A 12,437-nucleotide genomic window follows, 5' to 3' on the forward strand; every position below is an offset into this window, starting at 1 on the left:
TGAGCCAAGGTGGGCAGAGGTGAGCAACAAAATAATGAGCACAGGTAATAATACAGGTGTGTACACAAACAGGCCATGATATTTAAAGGCCGGCTATTCAAACTGTGGTCAAATGGCTTGTTGGTCCCAAACACTTTGAGGTCGAGAGAATACACTTAGGTACAACAAAGCAGAAAATCTTTTCCAATTAAGTATTGTGCCTAAATATTTTATTGTCATCCTTTGAATAAATGTTGTATTATGGATATTTACTTGATGCAAAAGTAATGTGGTATAAAATCTTACTATTTTAATTTTATGATAATTACTTTAAAGTCTCAAGTTGATCAGAAATAAAGGCAATGATGTAGGGAGGGACAAAAAGGCAAAAACCCAGCAACTAAAAAACAGTTTGGCTGCAGCTACTTTTAAATCTGTTGTTGATAACTTTTTGAACAACCCTAGTTTATAAAAATGGAGTTGAATTCTGAGCAGAGTGATGAGCGAATGGCTAGTCCAGGCGGGGCTAAGATGAAAGTGGACTGATGCCGTTTTTTTTTTTTATTTCATACTTGTTCATGCAAACGCTTTTCTGTAAACCTTTACGTCGCTCTCACTTTTGTATTGCATAGTCTGAAGTGCCCCCATGTTAAACTGGAAGTGCTACAGCCAACTGCTGCTACAGCTAACACTTAAAAACACCTCCCAAAATGTTATGTAAATGACTGTAATGCTAAATAATTAATAAAATAGTGTTTGTATGAACCATTTTAAACTTTTGAAGACTGGAGCTCTTCTACGATGGCAGCAATCCACTTTGGTTTCATGTGTTGAGACTAGCCATTAGCTCATCAGTTGAGAGCTACACACCACAGGTAAGATATTAACTGTCATAACCTTTCCCATAGAACCCCACTTCAAAAGATCTGAATTATCACAATGCAGATATGTTCCTGTTTTTAGTATTTTTACCTCATTTCATAATGTAGCTTGATTTTATTTTTGTTTTTACATCACAACTTCGATTTAATTTTTTATTTTATAGCTGTTTATTGTTGTGGTTATCTGTGGTTTTCAATCAGGTGTCTCTTGTAAATGAGTCCTTGTGACTCAGTGAGACTAACCTGTATAAATAAAGGTTGAATGAATGAATTTAACTTTTCTTTGTGTTGGCCTTTGATGTCTTTGACGTCCAAGTAATCATCTGTATTTTAAGGAACATTATTTGTATCTTATTAATTTTATTTTTACTTTAATTAGACTGAAGGGACTGAAGGGCAAATTTTCCAAAAAATATTTAGTTTTTTGGGGATTTTTTTTTTTTTGTGATGGCTTAGAGATGAAACATTTTCATTCTGTAGAAGAAAAAAGCAAACGACGCCAACAAAATGCTAAAATTAGTTCGTCAAATGTTGGGAGTTTAGCTACTGCTTTTGGTTTTTGCTCAAATTAAAAATTAGAGCCGTGTAGCAGGTGGGCGGAAAAGAGTGAACCCAAATTCAAAGCTGTGTGTTTAAAATAAACCGAAGCGGTTTGAGAGGCGCCGTCAGTTCCAGAAAATTCACCAACATTAGGCGAGCACCTGGAGATTTCAGCTCTGATGTGTCTGATAAGTCAAAACTGTTCTCTTGTTTTATCTCGTTCTCAGGGTTTCCTCCTGCAAATCTGAGAGGGGAGAACTGGGACGCACACTTTACCAGTTTGTGTGTTTGTGTGAGTGTAGAGTCAGTTGTGAGCTTCTCCTGAATGTTGTATTTCTTCGCAGCGGCCTGTCACCTTGTGAATACAGTAAGATCATAATCAGTGCAGTTCAGTTCTGTAAAACTAACAAGTTTGTCTCAAAGTGAAACTTTTGCTGGTTGAACAGAGCGGACCATTCAACGCCACGTCGTTTCAGAAGAAACGACAGGATCAGCACATGAGGAGACCCGCTTCTGGGTTCAACTAAGTCTAAACACGTCTGGAGTGACTCGCACAGAAAGAGCACTTTTCTGGTAGTTTGTGTGGTAAACACATGATGCGTTAAATGTCCTGAGCTTGTGTTCTTTTGTCTCGTTACTTAAAAAAAAGAAGAAAGTCAATTTGTTTTACTAAATTGATGAAACTGGATGTAATTATCGTGTTCGCTTGATGCTGTAATAAATTGCTTTTAGCCGCTGGGCAGATGATGTGAGCTGCATTTTTCTACCCATTATGACGACCCCGCTACACTCCATGACCTACACGACCTGTGAGAAACATCTGGAGCATCTGTATTTGGAAAACCTCTATCAGTGTGAAACCAAACAGGTCAATGTAACAAGCTAAGCCCTGGCCAATATATTTACATATATATATATATATATATATATATATATATATATATATATATATAATATATATATGTGTGTTTGTGTGTGTGTATTTATTTTCTGCATCCTGTTGCTCCACTGCTCTGAATACTTCAGCATCACATGACTACCAAACATGGCCACAGTCTCACACCTCGAGCCTCACCCTCGCACGACTCTCTGACTGCGTCAGGATGCAGCAACGAGCTAAAATATTAGCCACATTCGCATGACGTTATCATTTCAGGTGCGTGCTAAATTGGTTCCATGATTTTATCATGATCTGCTGAATTTTCCTGTTTATTTAGGAGCCTTCTGGGCCTCTTATATCAGTTTCAGTTTTACTGTAAAGGAAGAAACACAGCATGACTCCAGCAGGCTCAACCATAACAAGAAAAAGAGCTTCTTGATTCGTGTCCAAAGACAAATCAAGGACGGTTCTATTAGCTGTTGTAACATGGGGAGAGCTTGGCAGTCCTACTGGTTGTATTTAGAGCAGCAACGGGACGTGTGTAGCAGGAGAGCCACTAATAGAGCCATTATTTCTAACCCGGGCACGAAGCCCGACCCGAATTCAGGCTACGCCGGGCCATAATAATGTGCTGAATGGGCGGTCAGTGTTGGGCTTTCGATTGCGTCAGCTGACGCGTACGGCTGACGATCCAATTATATGGCAACATAGCTTGCCATACAATTGCCACCAGCGTTAAAAGAGGTAAAAAAAAAAAAAAAAAAAGTCCAGTTAAGCTTCAGAATCAGATGGAACTAGTGACAGGCAGCGATCCATCCAGCCTGCACTCTGTGGATGCGTGTGGCCGACGACCCAAACAGGTGAGATCACAAAATATCCTGCAGACATGTCAGAGCAGGGTCCAAGTCTGAATAATGCAGAATTCAGGCAGAACCAGGGACTTAATGCGCTTTGACAGCCATGAAAGGACAAACACCCCCTCAGCTCTGATCTTCTGCCCCCTTTACTCAGCTATACGCATCTGCCGACCGTTAATAACTATATAAGCAGTCAAAGCTTAATTAAAAATGTTGGGGGTGGAGGTTCGGACCTGTAATTACTGTTAATTCGTCAGGCCACGCTGGGTTCAGAAATGATGGCTACAGGCTGGGGCCGGGTCGGGTCGGATTTTATGGGCCCAAATGCAACTCTGGCCACTAAGAGTGTTGTAATAACTGACTGGGAGCATTCCCAGTATGGGTGTGATGGGACTAGCTGAAGCATGAGGTCAGTCCTGATTCAACTTGTCAACAAACAAAAGATGTCAGGTTATGCCGGTGCTGCATCCTGGTGACGCTCCTTGACCGATCGTGCTCCATCACCCTCAGCGATGGACCCACTGGTTCTAAGTACGTCCCTGAAGATCTCACCAAGGCCCTGCAAAGACCACGATCTGTCTGATTGTTGTATTGGGGTCATCATCCAGGATGGGGTCTCAACTCCAAACTAAAAAGCTTTGTGGCAGCTAAGCTCTACAGATTGCAGTGGTTGGCTGCTCTCACTCACTTTTTGAACCTTTATAAAAGACAACCTTAATGAGAAGATTAAACTGAAACACAGTGAAACACAACTGACTGATAATTATCTACCACGAGTGACTCAACTCAACTTTAACATTTTTATTGTAGATCAGTGCAGCTTTTACATTTGGCACCTATTGGGTTTTCAATTAACTTCGCTCTAAAATATCATTTCTAAATTCTGCCCCGCCAAATAAAGGTCACACTCAAATGTTTCGTTGGACCACCTTCAGCTTTGATTTCGGCACACATTCACTGCGGCATCATTTCCACAAGCTTCTTCAACATTTATCTCTGTCCAGAGTTACATCCATTTTTCACCAAGATCTTGTACCGATGACGGGAGATTCAGACCACTGCTCAAAGTCTTCCCCAGCACATCCCAAATATTCTCAAAGGGGTTCAGGTTTGGACTCTGTGGTCAGTCCATGTGTGAAAATGACGTCTTGTGCTCGCTGAACCACTCCTTCACAATTTGAGCCCGATGAATCTTGGTGTTGTCATCTTGGAACATGCAACATGGAATAACCAGGTCATTCTGTATTTTCAGGGATTCAGCAGACCTCGTTCTTTGGTAACATAATGTTGCTGAACTTAGACCAGACCGACTGCAGCAACCCCAGATCATAGTCTGCCCCCACAGGCTTGTACAGTATGCACTATAGGCACGATGGGTGCATTTCTTCGGCTGCCTCTCTTCTGATGCGCTCTCCCCACTGTCCTTCCAGTTTTTAATAATGCGTTGGACAGTTCTTAACCCGACTTTAGTAGTTTGTGCAAACTCCTTAGATGCTTTCTCTGATTGATGCGTGACAATAATTTGACCCTTCTCAAACAGATCAACATCTTCTCCACGACCACAGGATGTGTCTCTCCACATGACTGTTTAACAAATGAAAGCTTCTCACTGCATCAGTTAGGGTTAAATAACTGTCAGCTGAAACATAATTATCCATGCAGTAATTATCCAATAGGAGGCTCTACCTGTTAGTTAAATCCAGGTAGTGTCTTTTAAATTAATTAAAGTTAGTCATCTCATGTAAAAGAGTACTGAGGACAGCCTTGTGATAGAATATGAAGAACACAGTTGCTGGGCAGATCCTAAAAATAATCCTACTGTTATCAGAAAAAGAGTTTTGAGATTTATTTTTTTTTTTTTTACATAAAACCAAGAAGATGAAATAGTTTACAGAGAAAATGAGTTCAACTTTATTAAAGTGAACATTCAGTTGTAAATCATGTAAGAACACTTATAAATGTTTTAAAAGTTATGTACAGATGTCCTTCCTCCTTTGTTTTTATCATGTCCTTGTTGGTTCGTGCGCTCAGCTTTGAGTGTACATGTCTCCGTAGCCGCACTGCGACTCCTGGTGGCGCTGCAGGTCCGCCCTGCGCTGGAAGCTGTGCTGACAGCGTGAGCAGCTGAACGGGCGGTAGCTGCTGTGCTTTCGGCTGTGGGTGATGAGGTTGGAGCTTTGGCTGAATCCTTTCCCGCACACCTTGCACACATGTGGTTTCTCACCTGGTGAATAAGGCAGGACATGTCCTCAGGCTATTTCCATCTTGCAATGATCTTTTTACTGGTGCGCTCCCTCACCTGTGTGTATGAAGGTGTGTTTCTTCATGTCTGACTTCTGGTGAAACCTTTTGCCACAGTACAGGCAGGGGTAGGGCCTCGTGTCCGAGTGGATGAGGAGGTGAGTAGACAGGGTGGACGAGCGCTTGAACACCTTTCCACACACCTTGCAGCTGAAGCTACGCTCCTGGACAAAACTTTGAATCAGTCATAACTGAACCAAAGTACAAAACAAGGTCTTTTCACTTGACGTACCTTTGATCTGCTGTAGCTGCCACCTGCTCTGAATCCAAAGGTCACGAGGTTCATGTCTGCATCTGTGAACGAGCTCGACAAAGGTGCAGAGAGGGCGTTGCAAAGCTGATCCTGAAGATGACCTCCTGACATCAGGGCTTCTGAAAGTGTCTGCAGAAATAAGTTCAAGTTGATGTAAGTGGTTAACACGTTCCCTATAAGGAGCTTCAAGATGGGTCAGATTACTCTGGATTTAAAATCAAGGCCCTAAATCTGCTATTCTGAGTGTTTACATTTTGTTTGTGCTCATTAAAGAATCAGGAATATGTTTTTTCATCCATCCATCCATTTTCTTTACCCGCTTATTCCATTTTGGGTCACGGGGGTCGCTGGTGCCCATGTCCAGCAATCACTGTGCGATGGGCGGGGTACACCCTGGATGGGTCGCAAGTCCATCACAGGGCCACATAGAGATAAACGAGACAAACAACCATTCACTCTCTCACTCACACCTAGGGACAATTTAGAGTTACCAATCAGTGTAACATGCATGTTTTTGGTATGTGGGAGGAAACCGGAGTACCCGGAGAAAACCCACGCATGCACGGAGAGAACATGCAAACTTCACCCAGAAAGGCCCCTGGACCGGGGTTTGAACCAGGGACCTGCTCGCTGAGAGGCAGCAGCTCTACCAGTTGCGCCACCGTGCTGCCCATGTTTTTTTCATTAAGCAGTTTAATTTTTTAAAAATGTTTATAATTATTCAAACCAAATGGTTTTCATAAGAACAACAGTTCCACCACAAAAAGTGAATATTTTTGTATTAAGGTTTTATTTTTTGTGTTTTGGACGACGCATTTTTAAAACTGGAAAATACATTTCTAACAATGAGTCCATAAAGTTTACTTTTAATTTCACCCTTTTTCCCCCCCAGTCTGATTAAAATCAAAGTCAAACTGAATTATTCTTGATTCATAATTAGAAACAAACAAACAAAAAAATTGTTGTTATTAACAAAACTATGCCTCTGTGATAGAAAAATGTTTCTTTGACATACTGTATAGTAAAATATATTTACATTTAGTCACCAAAACATACTTTAAAAGTGTATAGTTCTAAGATTTTAACATTTCCGGTGTAATCAAAATGTAATTTTAAATGTAATGGAGGCAGATACTTTCTGTAATTTGTGTTCCCTGGCAGCCACCAAGAATGAAATATTACACATTTTTTAAGTTTAAAGTTTAAACCAGACATTTTAAAGATGATTGTTTTGTGGAAAACATATAAACTATTAGTATCTTGTTTGTTGTAGATAGCTTTTTGACTGACTCAATTTGGATAAAAAGGGTTTAACTTTCTCCAACGGCTGAAATCAGCTGCATCCAAAACAAATGTCTGCAATCTTAAAACAACTCGTCTCCAAAGTTTTAGAGCGTACACGTCAAAGCAATTTTATAAACGTTTTTACATAATAATTTTCACACCCCTCAATAATTTATGTCACAATATGTGGTTATTTAAAAGCACAATTAGCTGCAGCTAGCTGAATGCAATGACAAGCTAATAATGGCTAGTATCCATGTGTCATCTTAAATCAACTTTTGTCTTCATAAAGCTCCATGTGGAGACGGTTTTATAAACCTTTGCACCACCATCTGTTGTTCTGACAGAAACATCCTGGCTGCACTGAAAGTTTAGCAGCCAGGCTAGCTGCTGCCGCCACCGTGCTTTCAAATAAATGCACAATTTTATGCAAATAACCAAACATTGAGACGCAGGTAGTTGTTTAACAAAAGTTTGCATAAGTTGCTGTGACATGTTCAAGGATAGAGCAATCCACTTTGGTCTTAGCTGGGCTCAACTAGCCGTTAGCTTGATGAACTTAAACTTTGCTTCTTCAAAATGAATGGCTTTCAAAGAGCTATTTACAACGATTTGGATGTTAATTGTTCTTTTTTACTCACAGGAGCTCACTTCAAACAGTCTCAACTCACCATAACTGTTTCCCACAGTCTGTGCAGTGAGATGTTGTCATTTCTGGACTATTGAGCGCACCTGAATATAAGCCGCGCACGCTAAATTTAAAAAGAAAATTAAAATTTTACAAAAACAAAAAACAAAGCAATGCTTTGTTTTTTGTTTTTTTGTTTTCTTGTTTTTTGAATGTCCAGAGGACCAGATTGAACTTTTTTTGGATTTTTCTACCTGGATTATTGAGCATGTATCAGGATACAGTAGATGTTTGTTTGTTTTCTGAACAGTGCCTGTAAGGAGGCTGATTAAAAAAAAAGTACAGTAGTTTACCAGGAAGTCATTGATCACTACCCTCCAAGAGAGACGTGTATTGGGCAGCTATGTGAGCACCTGGGTGTGATGAAGCTAAAAGTTTTGGCAGCATGAAGCTCGTTAGCCCATCAAGAAAAATTATTCCTATTTGTGTACATAAAAAAAAAAAAAGAAGACTGCAGCATGACTTGTTATAACTGTTTATTGTTGCTGTTGTCCATTGTTGTCATCTTTCTTTGTTGAAATCAGGTCTCTCTTGTAAATGAGTCCTCGAGGCTCAATGGGATTACCTGTCTAAATAAAGGTTGAATGAATAATCCATAAATTAGCCGCAGCATTATAAGATGCCGTGTTCAAAGCGTGTGAAAAAAGTAGTGACTTGTATTCTACATCATTAAACTGATATTTTTCAAATTCAGTCATCTTCTTGAAATCTATTTCCTATCACATTCTTTAATTTGTATTTTTTTTATCCCTCATCATCGTTTGATCCCCTTTCTTATCTTGAATGAGTAAAGAAAGTGCAGGCATGAGGTCAATCCCACCTTTTCACAGAGTGGACACTCTCTGGTGGGTGATTTGAGGTCCGTATGTGAGGTGTGGTTGAGCAGCATCAGCACCAGTCGCTCCAGTTCCCTCTCTCGGTCCGATCGATGGCTGTCTGATGGCCACGATGAAACCAGTTGAGGAAAATCTCCTTTCTCCACCGTGGCTTTGGTTAGAAAATAAAAGCATGAGGAAAATAGTGATACAGCAGCCTTAAAGACCTGAGCAACTCTTTCAGTCATTCATCAACATATTTCAGTTTTCTACCTGAAGGCCAGAGCTGTTCTGTAAGGACTCTTTGTGAGCAACCTGGCACCCCATCCCTCAGCGAGCACGGTTCAGGCGCAACGTCTCTGACCCCAAGCACGGGGGACAAAGGCTGCAGAGTGTCTTCAGGGTTTCCACTCTCCTGCTCCGTCTTCTCGTCATCTGTTTGAGACCGTCGTCTGAAGCAGACCTTAGGTGAGCTGAGTGGATGGGTCCTTTTAGTCCTGACGAGGAACGAGCGCGGCATGGTGTCTGAGGGATCTGACGGGGATAAAATGCTGCTCTACAAATCTGCAGGAGTCTAAGTCGACTCTTTCATGTCACTTTTGGAGCCTGGCGCACTCAGATGCCGCGCACCTGTTGGTGCATCTTCAGTTAAAATGCCAAAGCTTGAGGTTTCCTCAACAAACGCAGCACCTGCACAAAGCTTGTAGGGCTTTCACGGTGGATAACCCTGCTGTGGTGTCAAACAGCTAAACCCACCGCTGCTGCTTCTCATTCCATCTGCATATTTATAAGAGCAGAGAGACGCAAAACTTAAATATAAGGCTTTCAAATTTTCCAAATTATGCAAGTTTATGTAGCAAGAACTGAACTTTTTAACACCGTTGCAAATGACTGAAGATTAACTATATATTAAACATGTTGTTGCACATTTGTCAACAGAATATGAGTTGAATAATATGTTAGATTTAAAGTTAAAAACTGAATCAAAGATTTAACATGGGCTGTTTTCATCATTTCGTTTATTAAACTTCTAATCCTAATCTTGAGTAAATCAAATTTACACCAAAATCCCTCTGAAATTTAACTGCTTTAATATTTTTTCTAAAAAAAAATACAATAAAGCTCGATTTAAAAAAGTCTATAATTTATGCAAACATTGACCAATCTGAGAGCACAGCGAGAGGCAAAGTGTGGATCTTACCTCAGTAGACGCAGCTGAATGTTGACGGTGTCTTGTGTCCTCTTGCGGGGGACGTCCTCATTCGTCTTCTTCACACCCATCAGCTCATGACATGTCTCCAAGTGATTTGATCAGGTTATAAAAGGCTGCAGTGGGTCTGTTCACTGGAAAGGAAGTGAAACTCCTTTAATAATTCACATAATGGTAAAGGAAATCAAAAACAGTTCTGTCATGAAAGCATCTCACCAAGTTTCATCTTGATAAGTTTCCTGTAAAGCACTCTTTAAAAGCAGAGCTGCATGTTAAAGGTTGTAACGGCTAAAGTGAATAAAGATGTCGTGATACCACACTAAAGTGTCCTTTTTTCTTTCTCACGTTCAAATGTGGCACCATTCTACCACGACTGGATTCCCTCTGCAGTGACTGTTCATGTGGGTGGATTCAGATACGCTGAGCATCGTTTGGAAAGTCTGAATACCTCTCCGTTCTCATGTGAACATGTAAACCTGTAGTTACAGGTGGGATAGTTTTAGGCTTGTTGCATGCCATTAGTGGAAATACCCTTTACTTTAATTGTCTGTCCTGGGTATTATTCATGCTTCTCATGAGTCATTTGTCAGGTTAGGTCTGTTCAAATAACTTTATTAACAAGACTGTTCAGCTGATCTGAGTCTAAAATGTCCCTGAACGTTTCTTATTTTCATTTGTTGAAATTTCCTGCTAAACTAAATTTTTACAATCAATATTAGCTGACATGCACCGAAGCGCCTGTGTTCTTGTGCACCCTTTATTCTTAGGTTTTTGTCATGAAAATGAATTGCAACTCCTCCTGCAGCATTGGAAATACAAGGAAAGGAAATCAAGAAAAATATGATTTTTTTTAGCAGCAGTCGATGTGTTTGACGTGGACAAAACAGGAATTTCAACTGTTTTTTTCATACGCAGCGATGAGATTCTGGAGAAAGAAAAGAAGCTCACTTTGAGCTCTACAGCTCAAATAAACTCGTAGTAAAAACATAATTTATTATTTAATCGTGTCAGAAAATTGTTCTTTATATGTCTGAACCTGCATTTTGATATATTTTATAGGTTTTTACACAATTACAGATTATTTTTTATAATTTTTAGAGATTTGACTACAGATTTGATGATATGATGTACTGTGTGATGATGTCACACACTAACCTTTGAACTTTGTACCCACAAATGTTACACTTTTTAAGCAGTATATACAAAATAAAAGTCCCGAACTACCGTTGGGCTTTAAAGAATAAAGCTGATGCATGCTGGGACTGTGGGCAGAGATCATCACCAAAATTTATGTCAAGATCTGTGGTTTTGCATCGTTCTTGTTTTCTGCTTTGCTTTATTCTTGTTGTTTTTCTTGTTTTCAGTGTCTCCTTGAGTTATCAGCCATTTTCCATCACCTAATATTCTCACCTGCTTTCCATGTTCATCAGAAGTGTCTACTTTAATCACTCCTCCCAGCATACTTTAACTTCCGGTTCTCATTCACTCTTCAGTCTGCCATGCTGTTTGTTTGCCTTTCCCTGTGTGTGCCTTGTTATTACTTTTGCATTTGCTTGTTGCCCTTTCAGCTGTTTATTCTTGTGATGAAAACTCTCATTTGTTTTCTAGTCCTTGTGTAGCAGTGACGGTAGTCTCTCACTACTTTGCGGTTCGTGTTTCGTGGACTCGCTCTATTTTTTCAAAGTAAGATTGGACATGACACACAATTGGCTGATTGATGGATGAGCCACTGCAGCTGATCAGCTGATCTCTGCAAAGCAGAGAAGTGGGCGTGGCCGAGAGTGCGGCCATAGGTAGGGAGCTGAAATCATGACATTCTGTGCTCTTTTAGAGTGTTTAGAGTTTAAAAACATTGTTTAGAATAATGCAAGAGTGTGGGAAGGGTTTAAAACACCTTTATATATATAAACAGTGAGGAAAATAAGTATTTGAACACCCTGCGACTTTGCAAGTTCTCTCACTTAGAAATCATGGAGGGGTCTGAAATTGTCATCTTAGGTGCATGTTCACTGTGAGAGACATAATCTAAAAAAAATCTGGAAATCAATGTAAGATTTTTTTAAATAATTTATTTGTGTGTTACTGCTGCAAATATTTGAACACCTGCCAATCAGCAACAATTCTGGCCCCCAAAGACCTGTTAGTCCGTCTCTAAAATGTCCACCTCCACTCCACTTATTATTCTAAATTAGAAGCACCTGTTTGAGGTCGTTAGCCGTATAAAGACACCGGTCCACCCCACACAATCTGTAAGACTCCAACTACTAACATGGCTAAGACCAAAGAGCTGTCCAAAGACACCAGAGACAAAATTGTAGACCTCCACATGGCTGGAAAGGACTACGAGGCAAATTCCAAGCAGCTTGGTGAAAAAAGATCAACTGTTGGAGCAATTATTAGAAAATGGAAGAAGCTAAACATGACTGTCAATCTCCCTCGGTCTGGGGCTCCATGCAAGATCTCACCTCGTGGCGTATCAATGATCCTAAGAAAGGTGAGGAACCAGCCCAGAACTACACGGGAGGAGCTGGTCAATGACCTGAAGAGAGCTGGCACCATTGGTTCCAAGATTACTGTGGGTAATACACTAAGACATCACAGTTTAAAATCATGCATGGCACGGAAGGTTCCCCTGGTTGAATCAGCACACGTCCAGGCCCGTCTTAAGTTTGACCATGACCATTTGGATGATCCAGAGGAGTCATGGGAGAAAGTTATGTGGTCTCATCTGACCACATAACTTTCTCCC

At 40.4% G+C, this 12,437-nt stretch overlaps 1 protein-coding gene across 1 annotated transcript; it reads right to left on the reverse strand.

Moving 5' to 3' along the window:
- Positions 1–5,164: 5,164 nt before the first annotated feature.
- LOC119421995 (zinc finger protein 26-like) lies at positions 5,165–8,998 on the reverse strand. Its single transcript, XM_037689347.1, has 5 exons — positions 8,752–8,998; positions 8,484–8,650; positions 5,671–5,820; positions 5,437–5,602; positions 5,165–5,361 (listed from the first exon to the last, which is right to left on the reverse strand). Exons 1-5 carry the CDS (start codon positions 8,996–8,998, stop codon positions 5,165–5,167), a joined length of 927 nt encoding a protein of 308 aa, XP_037545275.1.
- Positions 8,999–12,437: the final 3,439 nt, after the last annotated feature.

Source organism: Nematolebias whitei, chromosome 15 (genome assembly GCF_014905685.2).
Source record: "Nematolebias whitei isolate Nwh7 chromosome 15, NemWhi1, whole genome shotgun sequence".
Taxonomy (NCBI): domain Eukaryota; kingdom Metazoa; phylum Chordata; class Actinopteri; order Cyprinodontiformes; family Rivulidae; genus Nematolebias; species Nematolebias whitei.